The sequence below is a fragment of the Gambusia affinis genome, linkage group LG16 (genome assembly GCF_019740435.1).
Source record: "Gambusia affinis linkage group LG16, SWU_Gaff_1.0, whole genome shotgun sequence".
In the NCBI taxonomy this organism is placed as follows: domain Eukaryota; kingdom Metazoa; phylum Chordata; class Actinopteri; order Cyprinodontiformes; family Poeciliidae; genus Gambusia; species Gambusia affinis.
In genome coordinates this window covers 20,640,582-20,661,908 of record NC_057883.1, presented here as the reverse complement: position 1 = coordinate 20,661,908, position 21,327 = coordinate 20,640,582, and the positions used below count along the sequence as shown (strand labels likewise).

General features: G+C 36.8%; 1 protein-coding gene across 7 annotated transcripts in view; it reads right to left on the bottom strand.

Moving 5' to 3' along the window:
• Nucleotides 1–7,805: 7,805 nt before the first annotated feature.
• Nucleotides 7,806–21,327, bottom strand: part of LOC122845856 (protein unc-79 homolog) — a 70,872-nt gene continuing 57,350 nt past the window's right edge. For 5 of the 7 annotated variants that reach the window (XM_044142348.1, XM_044142351.1, XM_044142350.1 and 2 more), the window contains 13 exons: nt 20,806–20,891; nt 20,350–20,523; nt 19,581–19,649; nt 19,389–19,499; nt 16,475–16,579; nt 16,033–16,125; nt 15,850–15,939; nt 15,584–15,759; nt 13,017–13,200; nt 12,117–12,320; nt 11,958–12,035; nt 11,140–11,181; nt 7,806–9,339 (listed from right to left, as the gene is read on the bottom strand). In XM_044142348.1, coding sequence (XP_043998283.1) covers nt 9,151–9,339; nt 11,140–11,181; nt 11,958–12,035; nt 12,117–12,320; nt 13,017–13,200; nt 15,584–15,759; nt 15,850–15,939; nt 16,033–16,125; nt 16,475–16,579; nt 19,389–19,499; nt 19,581–19,649; nt 20,350–20,523; nt 20,806–20,891 — 1,601 coding nt within the window. In that variant the 3' untranslated portion in view covers nt 7,806–9,150. The remainder of the gene's footprint in view (nt 9,340–11,139; nt 11,182–11,957; nt 12,036–12,116; nt 12,321–13,016; nt 13,201–15,583; nt 15,760–15,849; nt 15,940–16,032; nt 16,126–16,474; nt 16,580–19,388; nt 19,500–19,580; nt 19,650–20,349; nt 20,524–20,805; nt 20,892–21,327) is intronic. The other 2 variants (XM_044142349.1, XM_044142355.1) reach the window with 1 other exon arrangement.

Below are 21,327 nucleotides of genomic sequence, written 5' to 3'. Positions count from 1 at the left end.
ATAACAATAATAATAATAATAATAATAATAATAATAATAATAATAATAATAATAATAATAATAATAATAATAATAATAATAATACATTTACCAGAATCAAGATGCACAAGAAAAAAGTCATATGCTAATATAATTTTTATTCTCACATTATTTAGATTTTATTCTTGTTCAACTTTATTATCATATTATGACTTTATTATCATAATACTATGACTTTATTTTCATAATACTATGACTTTATTCTTGTAAAAGTACGACTATATATTCAAAAAATTGTTACTTTATTCCCTAAATATTATAACTTTGTTCTCATATTATTACAACTTTTCCCTTGTATTATTTTGACTTTAATTTTGTAAAATTACAGCTTTATTCCCATATTCTCATTATTATTTCATTTTTTTAGTGTTGCCCTGATACTCCGTCACAGAATTTCTTTTTCAAATTAAAATTTTTGAATTTTTGCATTTTATTTGCGACAATACTGGAGCAAATTCCTCTCCATAAGCCTGACGCCTTCAGCCATGTTCCGTCCAAATCTGACACTCTTCATTTGTTCCATCTTACACTGAGCTTTGCCTATAGTTACAGAAACAGGCGATGTGAGTGCTGGACTGACTTTGTGGCTGAAGACTTATCCAATAGCAACAGGATCAGGTTGCACAGAGGATTTCCACAGCAGGGAGGATTGTGACTCAGTGCTGTCACAGCCATCCTCCACATCCTCAGTGGAAAAACACAACGGCTCTGCTTTTTTTTTTTTTTTTCAACGTTAAAGCAGCGTGTGTCCATGCATGTGAGTGTGAATGCGTTTGGATGTGAGTATCTGTCTGTATGTGAGCGTGCATGCAGATGAGGGCTTTGAGATAAGAGTCTGTGAATGTCAGAGATGCATAGATATTGGCTAAACTGTTGAATTTTGGAAGAAAAGAAGAAAAGAAAATTAAACACATGCTTGCATGTAACCATGCACAAGTATTAGTTAACAGTATACCCCACCATGTACCTATATGAGAAAAATGATGGATGCATGAATGTAAATATTGATATTTAAATATCTGCCTTCTGGACTGTTGATTCATGTACAGTGTAACGGCTCAGACGTTTATACATAGTAATTCTCAATGTGCTACCATTTAGATCCATGTCAATGTTGTCATGTTGATGGAGCAAGCCATTAATGTATATATGGCAATCAATAGTACACACAAAATTTGTGCATTATGACAACAGATAAAAAAACAAATATGTGCAAAACTTGATCTCACTGCTGAGTTTCTCAGTTGTAAATAAAACTGTAAATAACAACGTGGAAAAACTTGCAGATTTGTCTTTAGTTGCACAGAGGAAAGCGAACGAGTTGGCATGTGATAAAATGACAGAAAATACATTGTTTTAGTCCATTTTGCACACACACACCCACACACACACACCCACACACACAGTGGAGGACATACCCCCAGTCTGTCTCACACATTACATCTTTAATGGACCTCAACTACCAGACCGGTACTGGGGGTGTTTAATACACAGGATCAGTCAAGATTTCATCAACAATTGTCTGCATATAAAAAAAAAAAAAACATCTCAAAGAGGTTGACCATATAAACATAAAAAAATGAAGTAAATTTTACAGTTTTCTTGTTGAAAAAATCCTTGGCTACAGATTTTATATTGTTGGTGCAATATTTGTTGCATTTGTGGGTTCAGCTGCAGGATTGTCCTTTCTATCAAAGCCTAACAGCTGTTGGTGAAGGCAGTGTAATGCTGTGGGATAGCATCTGTCTCACTGGAAAAACAAAGCTTGCCCTCATTGGATAGAAGCTGATATTCATTCATTTTCCTTTATCTTCTCTTTTAGGGAGTAGTGATTAAAACTATTAATCAATTTACGATTAAATATCGATAAATGTTAATAAGATTAGATTTAATTTCGATGGATTTTTTTAAATAATGTCCGTTAAGACTCTTTTTAGTGTTGTAGTTTGGCCGCCATCCAGCAGAGGGCGCCGCTGGTCACCTTTAAGCGAAACTGATACATAAACAAAGATGGCGACGGGACCATTGCGGACCGGAACAGAGAAACGGTCAAAATGGAGTCCAGTTTGGGATACAAAATACATTTTATGCTGTTCTATTGTAAAATATAAACACTCGACAAGTTCCTTAAGTTTCGCCTTAATAGCGCTTCATTCAGCCGAACTGAAGAGTAACATGAACTTCTCAATCAAAAATTACTGATGTGCAACAAAGACGAGGATGTTATGACAGAAAAGCAGAGAAAACGACTTTTTGTTTATTCAGTCGGTAGGCTACTTAGTGCAGCTCACACAAAATAATGTTAAAACTTAAGGATTTTGATATTTTTTTAAAAAATTCAGAATATTTTAAAAAGACGGACGATCCTTTTGATACAAGAAAAAATTCAGGTTTTTATGAAAATCGCCTCTTTCTATTTAACCGTTAGTTGACTTTATCAACTGTAAAGTTAGATAGATTAAGTTATTAAGCGACAACTTGCATCCTAGACTACATTATTAAGTAGAAAATATGTCTGCTTGTTTTTATATTTTCATCATTAATTCCAAGAAATGGCTCTAAACAAAAGTCAGCAGCAAAATAATCTGTTTGACACCGACAGAGAAGTTTTGAAAAGTTTTCTGTGGGACCACATTCCTTAGAAATGTGGCACCATTTAAGGAGAAATAAACGATCTTTCCAACTGTATTGTAAAGAAGCATTGTTATTTAAAAAATGGATAGACTAAACACAAATTTTCTATTGTTTTATGCTAAGTGTACATGAGCTGTAGCTCGCGGTGCAAAACAAGCACAGATCAGACCTGTCTGATGGACAAGACCAGTGAAGAGTAATGCAGATGAATTAAAATGTGAAAGAGGAGCTATAGAGTACTCTGCCTTCCCTGCTTTCGATGGTGGTTGATGGTGATGCCAGTGGACACTGTGAGCAATTTGAACATTCATGCATTGTCCAGCCAGGGAGCTGTGGATTTGACTGTAATAAAAGCAAAGTGACAGCACTCAGCAGGGGGTACCAGGATTTGTAACCGCCTCAACAAATTTTCAAGGCTCTCAAAGGGCACTTCAGTGCAGAGAGCGCATCTAGACTCTTTGAAATGTGCATTTTTTAACCAAGGGCTGAAACGATTAATCGTGATTAATCAATTATTAAAATTATCATCTAATTACTAATTTAGTAATCGATTAATCGTTAACACAATTCTAAAAAAGGCAATTTGCTGAAAGAACATATTTAGAGCAGTAATTAAACCAAAACTGTGCAAAAATACACATTTCTATCTATTATTCCTCAGGTGCATGAATAGTTTTACCTTCACATGCTATCCAATTATAAGTATCCAATCAATAATCAACAGATTAAAGGGTTGGACTTTTCACATATTGATGTTAAAAGTATCTTTTTAGCTGCAGATGCATCCTTTGCTATAAATAATTGAGCGTAGGCTACACAAAGGAACTTAGCATGGACCCATGCTAAGAAGAATAAATAAATAAATTATGACGATATTGTCATACAATTATGATAATAAAGTCGTATGAGAATAGTACCAAGTGAATAAAGTCATAATATAATGAAAATAAAGTCGTATGAGAATAAAGTCAAAATAATACAAGAATAAAATAATAAAATCACAAGAATAAAGTCATAAAACTACAAGAATAAAATCATAACATTACAAGAAACAAGTCATAAAATCACAAAAATAAAATTGAAATAATACTAGAATAAAGTTGTAATATTACAACTTTATTCTTGAAAAGTTATTACTATATTTGCATTTTATGACTTCAATGTCCCACAACTTTATCTTCATAATTTCATTTTTTTTGTTTGCTATGCATTACTACTATTTGTTTTTATTTGTTCTTCATTTTACTGCCTACTATATTATTGCATTTTAGACAATAAAATTATTATTTCCTTTTTTTAACTAATTGAATAATTCATTTATTTCTAATATTGTGCATAAAGGGCCTAAGTCTTAAATGCAAAATCTGCAGACTATTTTAACCCGATTAATCGTCAGAATAATCGAATACTACAATGCTCCACCTCTTTCCCGAGTAAAACTGACCTTTACAACTAAGGACCGTCACACACCTCTGTCTGCCGGCGTTAATTACCCCAGTTCGGTGCCTCCAGCTGCCGGCTCATCGGGTCAGCCTCCCATCTGGTCCTCCAGGAGGCGGCAGGGCGGGGCGGGGAGCGAGCCGGATACCTGTGGGACTCTGATTGCATAAGCTGCTAATGAGAGAGAGGCGCTCTGTCGGAAAAGGGCCTGCGAGTTCAAACGATCACAACGGTGGCAGAGGCTGACAGATGCAACTCCGGAGCAAAGGGGGGGCTTGATTAAACCCGCGCACACACCTGTGCACGAGCGGCGGACTCATGCACGTACACACCTGCATCCATCATCACTTGAGAACGCGGTAACCCACGCAGGGGGCGCAGCAGGAGAGATGCGCTTTGATGAGCAGGACTGATGAGACGCTGCAGCCTGATTCAGCAGGTCACAGCGGTGTGTGAGTGTGTGTGGGTGTGTGCGTGTGTGTGTGTGTGTGTGTGTGTGTGTGTGTGTGTGCGTGTGTGTGTGTGTGCGTGTGCGCGCGCGCGTGTGATTGGGGGGGAGTGCGCGCGCGTGTGTGGACTTTGGATTTTGTTTGTCCATGTTTATTAGTCACACCGTAATTCAAAAATTGTACTCAAGTAAGAGTAGCACAACATCAACGTGTTTTCATAGTAGTTACATTTAGTTACATTTACTTGAGTAACTTTTTTAAAAAATGGACTTCCATGAGTATTTTTTACTGAGCTGTACTTTTTTACTTTTACTTCACTAATTTTCTTATGAAGTATTTCTGCTGTTACTAGAGTAAAATTTCTGGAGTTTCTGCCCTCTGAATGAAAAACAAACGTTTTAACTAAAAATTCACCAGAAACAGACACACACCTGCAGTTTTTGTTTGAAAAGTTTTATTGAAAGAAACTGATTTGAAATTTTTTTCCTTTTGGCTGATTTTGCATAATTATTTTTTGTTACTTATATAAATTATTGTCATTTAAATACCAAAATTTTCACTTTTAATTAAATATTAAATGATTGATACTTTGATCTTTACTTTGTACTTTTACCAAATTCTTTTTACTCTAACTTTAGTAATTTCTTTTACGGCTACTTTTTACTTTTACTTGAGTAAAATTTCTGGATACTCTACCCACTGTGAGTAACTTCACTGAAAAAAGAAAATAAGATAAATGCTTTTTAAACAGAATTATCTACAGTTTAATTAAAAGTAAGATTTCTTATTTGTGCACAAATTTTGCTCAAAAGTAGCGACACTTCATAATAAAATTACTCAAACGTAAAAACTGCAGCATAGTAAAAATACTCCTAAAAGTACATTGTTTCCAAGAGGTTACTCAAGTAAATGTAACTTGCTACAACTCATATCAAATAACTCCAGAGTGATTTGATATCAGTTGAGTCGTAACTTGTTACATTTACTTCAGTAACTTTTTGGAAAAAAATTCTTTGAGTAGTTATACTTTTGCAATACTTTTTAAATTAAGTATCTCTACTCTAACTTGAGTAAAATACATGACCTGTAGACGCACCAACAGTTAAGGTTTCTTGTTTTTTTGTTTTTTTTGCACAAATTTTACTCAAGCAAGAGTAGCGATACTTTAAGATAAAACTACTCAAGTAAAAGTAAAAAGTATAACGTACTCAAGTACATATTAACAGAAAAGTTGTAACTAAGTAAATTTAAATATACTACCCAACTCTGCTTTCAACAAAAATAAGAAGTACTCAAGTACTTTCCCCCCCAAAACGTTATTCAAATAAATGTAACTAGTTACTGCCCAACTCTACAGTTATTTGATCAAATTACTCAAGTTGAGTTTATTTGAATAACTTTTTAGAATTTTTTATTAGGTAATTATACTTCTGCAATACTTTTTTATTGAAGTATTGTTACTTTAACTTGAGTAAAAAATACATGACACATAGACGCACCAACAGTTTAAGTTAAAGTTTCTTGATTTTTCACAAACTTTACTGAAGAGTAGCAATACTTCATAATAAAACTACTCAATTAAAAGTAAAACGTACAGCGTACTCAAGTACTTTTCCCCAAAAAATGTTACTCAAGTAAATGTAACTAGTTACAACCCAACTCTAGAGTTATTTGATCAAGTTACTGAAGTTCAATTTACTTGAGTACTTTTTTGGATTTTTTTATTTTTTATTTGGCAATTATACTTCTGCAATACTTTTTAAATGCAGTATCGCTACTTTAACTTGAGTAAAAATACATGACCCACAGACGCACCAACAGTTAAAGTTTCTTGTTTTTTTCCACAAATTTTACTCAAGAATAGCGATACTTCAAAATAAAATTACTCAATTAAAAATTAAAAAGTATAGCGTACTCAAAATGTTATTCAAGTAAAAGTAACCTGGCTACTACCCAACTCTGGTTGTAACAAACAAAAAAGTTGAATTTTAGCCAGAGTAAAGGGTCTTTACTTCATCCCGTATAGCTCGATAATGAAATCTTTGCAGCAAGGATGAAGATGAAAACAAAGACTAATGCTCTGCTCCGCTTTCTAGCTCTGCTCCGCTTTCTAGCCCTGCTGTCATGTCATCTGTTATTCTCAGACAAGAGCTTTGCGGTAACAAAGTTAGACCCCGCAACAATGCTAAATCACAACAAACCTCATTAGTCCAAAAGGTAATTGTGTTTGCGTGGCATATGCGCGGGGCCAATCTGTTTTGCTGCTGCCAGGGTGGAGCAGGTAAGGTTGGGAGTGGGGAACAACCCAAATGTTCTTGTTTACCTCCAATGTCTGGCTCCGTGTTATCGAGTTACGAGCCGCTGCTGCTGCGGCCCGATCGGCCTCTGATCGATCTGGGCGCTGATTGCAGAAGGCAGCGTGACTGACAGTCCGACAAGCATCTGACTTTCTGCCCGCCATGTCGGGGATTTTTTTTTGTTTTGTTTTGGTATTGTGTTTTTATATATATATATCCTGCAAGCGCCTGAGCTGATTTAATCGCACCTTCATTATGGTAAACTGGACATTTTCCACGTCTGCGAGGACATCAAAGGGGCTGAATGTCACATTTGAATTTTCCAGCAGGAGGAAGAGGAGGATGAGGATGGCGATTCATACAAAATGACACTCTGTGTTTAGAAAAAAAAAAAAAAAACAGGATGTGGATTAAAAATTAAAGATTTTTTTCATATCAGATGCAATCTCCGATTTTAATCGATTTTTTTCTTGCTTTATTTTCTAAAAAATAAAACAGTAAAAGAGAGTATTAGGACCATACTAACAATATATTAAAAATAAGATACAATTATGTGAATGAAGTCGTAGTATTACAATGATAAAGTTGAAATACGAATAAACTCATAATATTATGAGAATAAAGTAATACAAGGTATAGAACATGAGAATACAGTAAAAAACTAGAAAAAAGTTAATATTACAAGAACAAAATAACATTAATAAAGTTGAAATAATGCGACAATAAAGTCGTAATGTTATAGAAACAAGTTAATTATTAGAGGATAGTGTAGAAGAATAAAGTCTGATTATGAAGTCAAAGTTTACAGAAATAAAATGAGAATAAAGTTGAAAAAATGAAAATAAAATCACATTACAGAAATAAAGTTGAAAATACCAGAATTTAATTGTAATAATAAAGTCATATTTCAAAAATAGTCATTATCAGAAAAGTTAAAGTATCAGAAGAAAGCTGCAATTTTATGACTATTCTCATATTTTATTTTTTAAAATTTCTGTTATTAAAAAAGAACAACAGACAATACTTTCAAAAAGTGGCTTTTATTTCAATCATCCATCCTGTGAGTTGTACAATGGTGTATTAGAGTCAGGCTACGAGAGTTTTTGTTTAATTTTTAAGAATTTAATCATAATATTAGCAGACAAAAGATCCAAAAACTTCTTAAAATTACTAGATAAAAAGCTGAGTCATCAGTGTGTGCAGTTCTTTATTTGAAGTAAACGCCGTTTAAAAGTCCTGCTGCTGATAACAATTTGATGCTAGTGTGTTAAAAACTAAATATTTATGTTAAAATGAAGTAAAACAAGAAGTATAACTTCACAAGATGTTCAGCTTTCCTCAGTTTAAGTTTTTGTTTTGCATGCGTGAGTTTCCATAAAATTATTACTTTATTCTCTTACACTACACGGTAAATAAACACAATCTTACCAAGTATTTTTGGTCGAGTTTCTAGTAAAAGTATCTTATTACACTTGAAATAGGACAAATTAACTCATAAGTAACTTTTCAGCAAGATATATATTGTTTTAAGGCAATAATTCTTGAATATATATATAAAAAACTGCTACTTTTTACAAGCATTTTTTCATTAATAATACAATTTCCTCATTTTATAGGTTAAATTTGTACTTTTGTCAATATTCAAGAATTATTGAGCCGGTAAATCTCACAGAAAAGTTACTTTAAGTTTAGTCTTATTTCAAGTTTACCAAAATATTTGCACTAGAAACTAAATGAAGATACTTGGTAATATTTTGTATTTTTGCAGTGTAATATTATTATTCTCTTGTATTATTTCAGCTCTATTTTTGTATTATTATATTTTTGTAAAATTATGACGTAAACACACAAAAAATTGTAGCCAAGCCCTAATATTCAGCTGTAGAGTTGACTTTAATTTAAAGTCTAAGTAAATAGAAGCTTTAAAACAAAATGGCCGCCCATCTGATCTATGGAAACCCAAAGGAGCGCATTGGCTGAAAAAAAATCCATAAATTAAATCTTCAAAAACTAAAAAGTCGATCTGTAAACTTGATTTAGCTTAACAGAGTCAGAAGCTTTTGCTTTTTAGCAACAATAGAAAGTTTTCACAGTCGTCCTTCTTAGGCACAAAATAAAAACATTTACCCAACTTTCAATCACCACTTTTACAGTAATTACTTTAAAATAGCAACAATTTGCTGTACAAGTATGAAAGGAGCTTCCTTCTGAAAATTTATCCAGCACAGTATCAGTGGATCCCGTTTTGTTGGTTTTTTGGTCACATGGTTCAGCCGCGGCAGGCCGACAGGTCACATGGGGTAGAACTGCGACGCCGCCTCCGACGACTGGATCTCCACCTGCGCCATCTTGAACTGGGTGCACTGCAGCCATTTGCGCAGTGCGAATGGCGGCGCCCCGGGCGTCTGGCCCTGCAGGCACTGGTGGTTGACCCGGTTCTGGATGGCCTGGAGTCGCAGCTGCAGCCCCGCTGACAGATGCTGGAAAAAAAGAGACAGATCCGTTTGAAATTGTGTAAAAGTTCTGATTATTCTTCAAAAAATGGCAACTTTTGTTCATGTTGTTTGGTTGAGTCATTGCAGCTTTGGACAATTATCCACTCTGTGCAGCTGGGATGATTTTAACTCAGGACAGTTTGCTATGTGTAACCATGGCAACAAGGTGTTTTTGTATTGTTTATTTTCTTATGATCAAGGGATCATATCCCCTACTTCAACATCTCTTTATCCAGCTTACTAACCACAGTGGCGCTCCCGAAAGGGGGCCAGTTGGAGGCCATGGCCCCCTCTTAAAAAAATAAAAGCAAATGTAAAACCCAAGAAATAAATAAATACAAAATAAATTTGAATTAATAAATAATTTAACTAATACAATTATATATATATATATATACCGTAATTTCCGGACTATAGAGCGCACCTGATTATAAGCCGCACCCCCTACATTTTTAAAGGAAACACATTTTGTACATACATAAGCCGCACCGGTGTATAAGCCGCATGTACCTACACTGAAACATGAGATATTTACAAAGAAAGACGGTACACAGAAGGTGTTTTTAAAGTTTTAATAATATGTAGCTTTTCTTTCTGAACAGCAGCAATATAGCAAAACAGCACTAACAGGGCTGGTTTAAATAACATACGGTTAAAAGTCACGGAGAGCCGTCATCCTCTTCCTCCTGTGCACTGAAACCATGGAAGTCTTCCTCAGTGTCTGTTTCCTTCTTTATCGGACAGCTCGATTGCTTTTAACTTGAAAGCTGCATCAAACGCATTTCTTCTTGCATTCTCCATGATGAGGGTCTGTTCAAGCTAATTTTATTCATGCACAAAGCACGATGTTACATTAGTCTTCCTCTACAGATATATTCTAGCTGTCTCACGCTTACCTTTGCTGCTCCAGCGCCCCTACTGGCCGTTAGAAAAAATTCATAAATAAGCCGCATCGTTGTATAAGCCGCAGGGTCGAAAGCGTGAGACAAAAGTCGCAGCTTATAGTCCGGAAATTACGGTATATATATATACTGCAGCCATTTGCGCAGAGCGAACACTGTTATAAACGTTTTCGTTTGGCGCTACTGTGCAGCCAGACAGAAATTTAAAAGCAAAAGAGGTGGAGTAGCAGAAATTCACAACATTCTAGATCGTTCTTTGTCAGCTTTTGCTAATATTCTTTGGTTGGTTGAGGTTGATGTTGTGCAGCTGGAATGGTTTTTAAAAAAATGGAAAAACTTTTGTTATGATGCATAACTATGGAAACATGATTTTTTCCCATTTCAATTAAGGGACCATATCCCCTACTCCAGCATCTCTTGGCAGAGCTTTATAACCACAGTGGCGATTCCCAGTGGGAGGCCATGGCCCCCTTAAATTTTGACTGGCCTGGCTACAGAAATACTCTGAGGGTGCTACGGTACAACCAGACATAAATTATAGAGGAGTGGCAAAAGCTAATGAGGCGGATTAGCAGAGATTGCCAACAAATAATGGTTTCATTCAGGATATGCTCATGGAGAATTGTCTCTGCTTCCCTGAAATTGAGGTGTTAGCATGAAATTACCGTCATGAGACTTTGATACATAAACACCTTCAGTCAGAGGTCTCCTCAGACTCATTCCAACACTGACTGCTACAAGAGACCCTTCCTGCCCCCAGAATCACCATCCACAAAAACTCTTAAAATTCTTGGATTATATAAATCACGAGAACATTTAAATTCCCCTCTGGGATAAATATAGTTTTACGTTAAATGAACTGAATTTAGTGTGGAAGTCTTACCTTCAGGTTGGCCTGAATCATTGGCAGCCACATTGGAATTAACTAAAAAGAAGGAATGAAAATTAATGTAAAGTGATGTAAAAAAGTAAAGATTTCTTTCGTTTTAAATTTTCTGGACACACTTAGATGTTTTGGAGTTGTAATTACGAGATTATAGTCACAATATTAGGAGAATAAAGATGCAATTTTACCAGAAGAAGAAATACTGGTTTCTGAAGTTCTTTATTCAAAATGGACACATAGTAATTCGATTCTGATGTGTTAAAAGATGAAGTATTTTCTTATCTGTAAAACTTGTAATGCACAATATTCCTTATTTAAATTTTTTGTGTAAAAGTTCTTATTAATATGAAATTGTGACTTTATTCTGATGATATTATGACTTGGTTCTCTGAATTAAAGAAAACCCAGGCTGGTCCCAATATTTCATCACAAAGTTTACCTCAATTCAAATAAATAGAAGCTGTAAAACACTCTTGTGAAACAAGATGGCCGCCTTGACATCACTATAAACTATATAAGGAGCTGATAGGTGGGGGGAAAAAAATACAGATTTAAAAAAAATTTATCTTTAAAAACCAAGACTTCAGCCCTAACTGATTGATATCAATGACTGTTTTCCACCTGATATTTTTTAAGTCTACTTCCTGCTGACAGACGGGTTCTGTTTAAAGGCCAGGAAGGGATCAGATTTACTCGGATTATGTTTGTCTCATATTAAAATCAGTTTGATGATCAGAAACAAATAAGTGTGACAAAAGGTAAAAACAGCTGAAGTCTCTAATACCTTTTTAAAAATAATTAAAGTTGAATCAAACCTTCACAAAGATGGTTGAGTTGCATTCCTGCAGGGCTTCCATCAAACTGATGACATGCAGACAAACCATCTCTACCATCTGAGAGACGAACATGAAAACATAATCTGTTATAATCTGACATGAAAACAGTTGATGACATCACAGGAGGTGAACTCTTACCACTTTGTTATGGGCCATGAGCTGGAGGATGCTGGGAGTAACCCGACTCCAGAACTCCAGGCCCGTAAGGATGGCGCTGGATGAGAACTCGGTCTGGTTCTGGTTCTGGAGCGACGGCGCGGCGGCCGCCTGCTCGCAGTAGATGGTCCACAGCTGGGCGAACATGAAAGCGTGGAACAGGGAGCACATGTGCAGAACCGACGTCTGCAGACGGAGGGGAAAAGTGTGAAAAATGTTCCCTCAAAGTAAAATTCAAGAGATTTCAAGTTTTCAAACTTTTCAGCTACGAAAGTGGATTAAGTCCACCGAACAAAAAAAAAAAAAGAATCCCGACTTTAACCTCAGAATATTAAGGTCAGAACTCTGATTTTAAAAAGTCATACTCCTGAAAAAAAGGCACAATTCTGAGATTAGAATCACGATTCTGAGACACAATCATAATTTTGAGATTAAAGTCGAAAGTCTGAGATTAGAATCATAATTCTGAGTTTAGGTCATTTTGAGCAAAATCTCATATTTCTGAAGTTAATGTCATAATTCTGAGAAAAGTTATAATTTTAAGATTATCATCATCATCATCAACTTTATTTATGAAGCACTTTGTACACCGACAGGACCAAGGTGCTATACACAATCATAAAATACAATGAGATTATAAAACAGAAAAGACTGAAATTAAAATCAGATTATGTGAAAAAGTAATAATCCTGAGAAAAATCTCATATTTATGAGGTTAAAGTCATAATTCTGAGAAAAATCTCTTATTTCTTAAATTACTGTCATAATTTTGAGATTAAAGTCGGATTTGTGAGACTAAATAACTAATTCTGAGACTTACTCATGAACCAGAACTGAAGTGACCAGTGAGCGACAGTGTGAGCAGATCAGTGTGATCCTGACCTTTGACTGCTCCGGGAAGCCGATCAGGATGACGATCAGATGGTCGGCGATGTGGGAGCCGGCGTCCAGCGGGATGGGCATGCAGGAGGTGGAGCCCTGGTGCAGGGCGCAGTGGGTCAGCGACCCCAGCAGCAGCCAGGACAGCTGACGGATGTGGGACACGCACTCAATGAATTCCTTTGGCCTGAAAGCAGGAAACGGAAAGTGAATTCAGATGAACAAAGCGGCTCAGGAAGCGGGCGCCGCATCCATCATCCGCTCACTCTGCCTTCACGAAGGCAGCCATGCTGATGCGCCAAGATAATTTCAGCTGGCTTTAGTAAGCACCACTTGATGTGGAAGCCCTGTAAATTATTCAGAGACCGAGCCAGTGGGAAAACTCCTGATCCAACCAATGTAATCAATCTTATTTACAGTGCAGTAAAAGGTTTTTGTTGCCATTATAGATTTATTGTGTTTCTGTTTATTTCCCTGCCACGGTTTAATGTTTATTTCAAATAAATGCTATCAGATTCTAGCCCAGTCCACAGGCAGCTGGACATCTGGCAAAACAAAGAAATTTTGATGCGTTTTGGTCCTTCATCCACACATAAACTCCGTTTTATATCACTAAAAACGATTATTTATGAAAGACGACGTCTTCAGATGTCACCAACTAAAATATAAGACTTTTTAAAACCATTGTGAATTAAATTTAAGGCCTGTTTTTAAGACCAACAAATGTACAAGACAATAAACTGGCAACAAATTTGCACTTACATGATGGAATTAAAAAAGCTAGCCAACTTTCTTTTTATAGCAATGGTTAGCAAGTTAGCTTAACCTGGTTAGCTAACAGAAATATATCAGCTGCTAGTCGTTGATAGCTTCAACCGCTTCACGTCACAGGATGCAATAAAGATGTGGGTGACTCAAACTCTAGCCTGAAAACAGCTCTTCTTCAGGTTTCATCAACATTGTCTTATATTTTCAGTGTATTATGAGCCTGGCAGCCCGACATGCTGTACTAGCCCCCCGACAGGCTAAGCATTGCTTGTTTTCAGGAAGATAATAATTTATTCCTAAAATATAGGTTTATAGAAGATAAGTTTATGCATTTAAATCCGGCAGAGCTGACCAATCACATTGCTGAAGCCTCTCTGCTTTGCCTCGCGCGCCGTCTGCTTTATTCTTTTAGTTTAGATCACACAAACCTCTTTCCACTCAAACTGGACACAGGGTGACATGTATGGATATTTACATCAACCCCCTGTGAAGAATTATGTCTCGTTGCAGAACTCTGCATCAAGGTAAGAGTTTAAACCCCGCCGCGTTAGCAACAGTGTAACTTTTTAATAACATTCTATTTTTGTTTAAATTTGACTACTTCAGAATAATTCTAACAGAATTTGTCTTTTCGTTTTGATATGTTTATGATGTTATCAGCGGGTTTTGCAAGTGAAGCTGTTTACTGCGCCAATGAAAAGTCCCTTCCCCTTTCTTTACTCTATAAACACCATGGGCTCTTTACACGTCAGCTTTCACGTTCGGGGAAAAGCGGCTCAGTCGTTTACGATCTATTGAAAATGACACTTTACACTCTGTGCTTGTCCAAGGTAACAATTGATGATGTACATCGAGCCGAAGCCCCAACAAGTAAACTGGAGAAAGGTTTTAAGATGTACGCCTCGTTATACGTTCCCAGATACGAAGGTGAGTTTTTCTTTCTTTAAACTGTGGCTAACATTAGCTTTAGCTTATGCTGGTAGGCAATATTCTCTAACATTTTTCTTGTAAAAATGTGCTATTTAAGTATCTAAACATTTTCAATCCATTCTAACATACAATGTTTTTACCTTATTTTTATATTACGTGCGTTTATTGTTGTTAGTGTCAGAGACCAAAGTAACTGGGATTTTACGGTTCGGGCTTTTTGCTTCCGAAGCAGCAGGAAGCACAACAACCCCGTAGCTTAACAGTAGAGCAGCTCTGGTGTCGGAGTTCTAGTTCAGCTGACTGTTCAGGTTCAAATCTGTTGCTTTTAGAAAAACATGGCCGTGCTCCTTAAGGTCTCTGTGTTATTTTGCTTTTTTAGTTTTGCATGCTTCTTGAGAAGCAGGACGGTGTTTACAGCAGGCGGATCGGTTGCTCGGCTGTCGGGCTCTGGTCTGCTCTCTCGTTCCCATACATTCGCTCTTTCAGGCTGAATACAAAAGTGATTTCATGGAAATAACACAGGAACGGCTCCTTAACTTCTCCTTTAGGCTGAAGAAGCTGATCTGGAGTGAAGTGAAGGCTGTAAACTTCGCTGTGCAGCGCTAGCTTTTCTTAATTCAGGACTGCTTGGAAATCCATGAAATCTTAAAAGCCGATTATATTAGGAAGACAACAAAGTGCATAGTATTGTTTTATTTGCGTCTGAAATACGACTTTGTCTTTTCTAGCTGTCATAGTAACTCAAAGCGGCAAAAAGAGAGCCGCATTTGCGCATGAGGATGTGGCGTCAGATGCAAAGAGCCCATTAGAACAAAACGTCTGCTCTGAATCCGGCCTTAGTGAGTGACGGGATTCGTTGTGCTTGTTCTCACCCTTGCTGCATGGTGGAAGGCGGGTGGTAAAGCCAGGGCAGATACCGAACCACAGCTTTGTTATCCCGGTGGTTCCCTTTGCTGATCTCCATGGCTGCAACTTGTGCCAAACCCACTTTCAGGTTTCCCCCAAAGGTGTCCTCATGCAGCGGCTGACAGCACGCCTTCATGTGGTTCTGAAAAGCCCATTTAGAAAGTGGGAAAGATCATCAAAGAGATCAAATGTGATAAAAAAATTAAAAATCTAGCGGTGAGGTAAGACATACTTTTAGCTTAGTTAGAGTATGCATATCTGCAATGAAGTCCAGCAGCTCACTGGTGTACTGCCTCATGCACTCCATTGCTGCAGTCGTACACTGTAGGGGAAGAAAACAGCTTAGCTTTATAGAGGTCCGTCTGTTCTTCCTGCTGTTTTATTGGGCTCGGCTTAATAGTGTTGTAACACACACGGTTTTATGTCTCACCCCCGGCAGCGTGGAGATCATGTGCTTCTGGATGATGGTGGATTCTGCCAGACGCGTTCCTATATCTGCACAAACAAACTGGCAACATTCACAGCATTTTAAAGAGCTGCATTCATTATCTACTATGACTGCAACAATTATTTTAGTAATTATTCTATCAAATATTCTGCCGATTAATTGATTAATCGGATAAAATCTGTCACTTTCTGCAGATTTTGAGCATTTGTTTTATCTTAAATGTAAAATGTATGTATTGTTTGTACAGTTTTGGCTTAATTACTGCTTTGACTGTGTTTCTCTTTCACCAAATTACGTTAATGATTAATTGATTGCTAAATTAGAATAATTGCGATTAATCTGATTAATCTATGTAGACAGATTTACCAAAATGAACAGATCTCTTCTTCTTTTTTCTTTATTTTTTTACCTGGACCAGCAGTAGCAAGTTTGTATCAGGCAAAGGAGACTTGAACTTGAGAGCCTGCAGAAGCTCCAACACCACAATGCGGGACATGTAGAACTTATCTCGCTCCTGGATGAGAGGGGATGGAGAGGCGAGTAAATGTACTGGAGCAGCAAGACTGCCTTTTTCTATTATCACTCTTCCTTACTCATGCTGCGCAGAGAGCATAAACTCTGTGGCTTGAAAAGAGGGGGAAGGACAGGCAGCGGGAGGGAGCGGAGGGCAGGCAGGGAGAGTGAGGATAGCGAAGCTGAGGAGTAGATTTAGGCCAGTCCAGATCTCTCCTCCCAGAGTCCCAGGCAGCTCAGATGAGGCTGTCAGGCTGCCTTGTCCCTCCCTGAGGACGGGCTGCTCTCTTTGTTCATCCCTTCCACACAAAACCCAGCTGCCTGTTTACAAACCACACTGTCATCTTACAGTTTGCCTCTCTCTTTCTTGCTTCCTCTTTGCGGTCGTGTTTGCTCATGTCTCTTTTTGCTCCTGCAGAACCAACGTTTCTCCCTGTGTGTCCATGCGCGTACCTGTTCGCCGCTCTCTTATAATTAAAAGTTAACGGAGCGTGCCGTTTTGGTAAATAGCAAATCAAGCGGCCGTTCTTAAGCCCCGGTAAGACGGTCTGGTCAAACAGTGTGCAGTGCAGCAGCGAGAAATGGTGCATAAGATGAGAAATGTTGGATGCAATCTAATGGGTTTCCTTATAGAAACTTCTTAAACTACTTTGAATAATTAAGTAAGCTTATTGTATGGTTTGATAACAGGATCTACTGGAATGTATGTATGATTGAATTTAAATAAAAAAAAAAATTTTCTGCAAAGTGTCATGAGACAACATTTGTTGTGAATTGACACTATGTCAATAACTTGAATTTTATTAGAATTTTCCTTTTCTTTAAATTCTTTGTTTTATAATATTTTATAAATAAATAAATAAATACAGGTGTGCCTTCTGTCCCACATTAAATGATTATGTCCCCTCTAGTAATAAAATTAAAATGGTAGTCGATTAAAGCTGAGCTATTATGTTTCCTTGACCAGGTCCTAATAAATGTGCGGTCTATACAAAACATGTTCATCACACTTTTTGCACAAAATCATTTTTAGACAATGAGATTTTACAGCAGTGAAACCAGCTGACCAAACATGCTGCAGCTCCCATTGGTTGCTAAGCAAGCAGCTGGGCTTCTCCGGGGTTGCTAGGCAACGGGCGGGGCTTTTAATTCCGTTACATTCCGAAGGTTTTGGAAACAGCTCATTCTCTGGACACCTAAAAACATTAAATGATTGTCAAAAAGCCCTTTGGGTATTTTTTTAAGCACTTGGGTTGTTTTTAAACCTGGAGAGACGAAAACAGAAGTACAACAACGTGCAAAATTAAAATTTTGCATTATAGGTTCCCTTTAAATCTAATCTACTCAATCCAATGGTTCCATCTCTTTAAAAAAATAAACATCCTGTTGTATTCTGATACAGAAAGTGATCCTTACCATTCTGAAATTATCAGACAATTTTGGCCAAACTGGGCTTCATTGTCAATGCTTGTTAGATAAAACCATTTTCTGGTAATAGCTTTTTTGGCTCCTGTGCGTAGAATCTGAAATAAAAGCATTTTTTTTCTAGTATCGAATGCAAATATCGTCCTACACTTATGAGAAACTTTTAAGGGCGACATAGGAGCTTGTTTTAAGTCAACAATTTTAAAATGTTGATGGAAAGAACTGGTTCCACTGGCAGATTTTTTATAACAAGACATTTTTCCCATGTTATAAGTGAAACTATCTGCCTGTGGTGCTGGTCCGTTTGACAGCAGGACCAGAAACATTGCTGGAGTCCAACACATTCTGTTGAAGCAGCTGCAGGTTTGGAATTGCAGCGTTTGTAAGGTGAGAAATTAAACAGAGTGGAAAATCAATACAACAGGCGACATAAAGCATGAGGTGCTGACAGTGGCGGAGACCAGGCCAGGCTCCATCTCCGTCACAAAGAAATGCACCATACATCACCTCCTCCGGCACACAAACTAATCTCGTCAATCAATACCGCCTGATTATTTACTTCATCATCTCTGACATGAGGCCACATTTCTAGCTGAGTGGAGAGCCGGGGAAGCAGGAGCGTCACCTAAAAGTGATGAGCGAGACGCCAGCAGATTGCAGCAAACCGGTTTAACTCCTAACCCTCCGGGCCAAACCGGATTCATTTACCCACTTTTTAATTGGCCCTCCGATTCACTTTTTCCATAGTGAAATTCAAGCACTTTTCAAGCATTGTCAAGGTAAGTGTTCAAACTTTTACACCACTCTGGTGTAAAAAGGAGCAGCAGGGGACAATGGCCCTTCCTGGCCCCCAGTAGAGATGTCACTGCTAACAACACAACCAAACAGAAACAATTCACCCCATAAAATCCACAAAACATACTAAGGGATGGCATTATGACAATGTATTAGGGCCATACTAGTAAAAAATAAAATTACAAGAAGAAAATTGTATGAAAAAAGTCAAAATAATACGAAAATAAAGTCATAATATTATGAGAATAGAACAAAAAACTCATAAGTTTACAAAAATAAAGTCATAATATTAAGACAATAAAGTTGAATTAAAATAAAATTAGAACATTAAGAGAACAAAATTATATGAGAATAAAGTTATAATATTAAGAGCAAAAAAATCATAATCTTATAACTTTAACTTTATAATTTTATTGTTTTTATTTCCTAAGCCTGGCCCCAATCCTCCAAGTTAGCATAATGTCAAAAAATAGCATTACAACGTAAAACATCTTTAGAAAGATAAATGAAAATGCGAGGCTGCAGCATTAAATTTGTCAAACTATTTGTTTTTCTCTGTGTGGACATGAAGAGGTTTCTGACTAAAGTACCTTGTTGAAGGCTTTGTAGCAAAGTCCACAGAGTTCGACGAGGTAGGAGAGGCTGAACGACCCGTACTGGATGACGAAGCTCAGCAGCTTAGAGAAAGGCTCCAGCAGACTCTGCAACATTTCAACACGTTTCACCTTTAAAAGATAAATTTCACATCTACTTACATTTCAAAGGTTTCGCTTTGAACTTACCCGAGTTGCATTTGTAGTTGGGATCTTTAGAAGACAAATAATAATCCTTAAACTGGAATCCATCGGGCACTGAGGAGAGACACGTTGCAACGTATTTGACTAACGATTATTTTATTCTGATGATCAATAGATTATTCTGAAAATTAATCGGATAAAATTGCACGTTTTACAGATATTTCATTCAACAATTGCAATATTGAAAATACTTAAAAAGGTTTAAAGTAAAGAAACAATCCCATTTCTTTTTTAGATAAGAAAATAAACATTTTATTGCCTAAAATACAATAATATGGCATTCCTTTAGTGAATTTGAACTAGATGAAGCAAAAGCTGCGCCGTTTGAGGAGTTTTGGGTAAAACATTGACAGACAAATGCAAAATGTGTATATTTTGTACAGTTTTAACTTAGTTACTACTCTGAGTGTTGTTTTTTCAGCAATTGGCCTTTTTTCCAGTTAACGATTAATCGATTGCTAAATTAGTTGACGATTAATCCAATTAATCATTTCAGCTTCATATTTGACCACCATCGGCTGTTATCATGCTTTAAAAAACGGAGATCAAACCCAAACATCTGGTCCTGTTCCTGGATGTTGCGTGCCGACTAATTTGACATCCAAGGTTAAAAGCATCAGAGTCAAATCAATTACAATTTTAAGACTCTAATATTGAACCAGACAAGGACACCGCTGGATGCTTTTTCCTTCAGCTGTAATCACATTAAAGCATATCAGCCCATGACTGAGTGAGCGGAAGAGTTGATATCTACCTTCAGAGGAAGAACGCAGGGCAGTTTTGTGAGGAAGGTCTGGAACTGGTTGCAGATGGTCGTCCACAGGTTGCTGGGAGAGTCCATGGGGAGAGCCTCCATGAAGGTGGCGATGTTGTCCAGGCAGTGCAGCATGGTGCCCCCTGCTGGTAGACTCTTTTTGTTGTTTAAGCCCTATGGATAAAAACAAAGCAGGCTTATGTAATATAGTTCTTTTAAGACAGAATATTTCCATTTAGGTGATCATTTAGTTCTGATTTTTCGGCGTGTTTGTGATGTAATGAGGTGGTTGAAAACAGCTCATGCAGTTATCTTTTTATTTTATTTAACAATAACACCAGTAAACATTAGCATGTTTATTGAAATGTTTGGACAGTTTCTTGTTGTAAAAAGACTTCTGCAGCCAGAGCCAAGAAAAGCTTATTGTTTGACTAGTGCTCCCCCTGCTGGTTGTACCTCAAGCAGCATGTTGAGAGCAGCAACAGAGCTCAGCTCATTGAAGTCTATCAAAGACAAGGCAAGAGTTCGCAGGAAACTCCCATCTGTGAAGATATTAAGAAAGAAATTGTTTTTATTCCCTGCAGGATCAGGTCTAGTCCACATGTAGCCAGATATCTGGGAAAACAAATACATTTTAATGTGTTTTGGTCTTTCATCCACACAAAATCTCTGTTGAGTATCACAAAAAACAATTATTTCTAAAATAAAGATTTATAAAAAAAACTCTGAACTTTGCTTACAGTCAAATAATGCAACAATATATCTGCATACTTTTGTGACATACATTTTATTAACTTGATATTATAAAACTATATTTAAAAGCAATTCAACTTACATATCTGTCCACACTAATCACGTTCCTACCGCCATGTTTGATTCCTTACAGGAAGTTTCCGTTGTTGTGAAGCAATCTGATTGGCTGACATAACCATAGCTTTACAGAGATAAAGAAGGACCAAAAACGTTGTTCAAATTTAT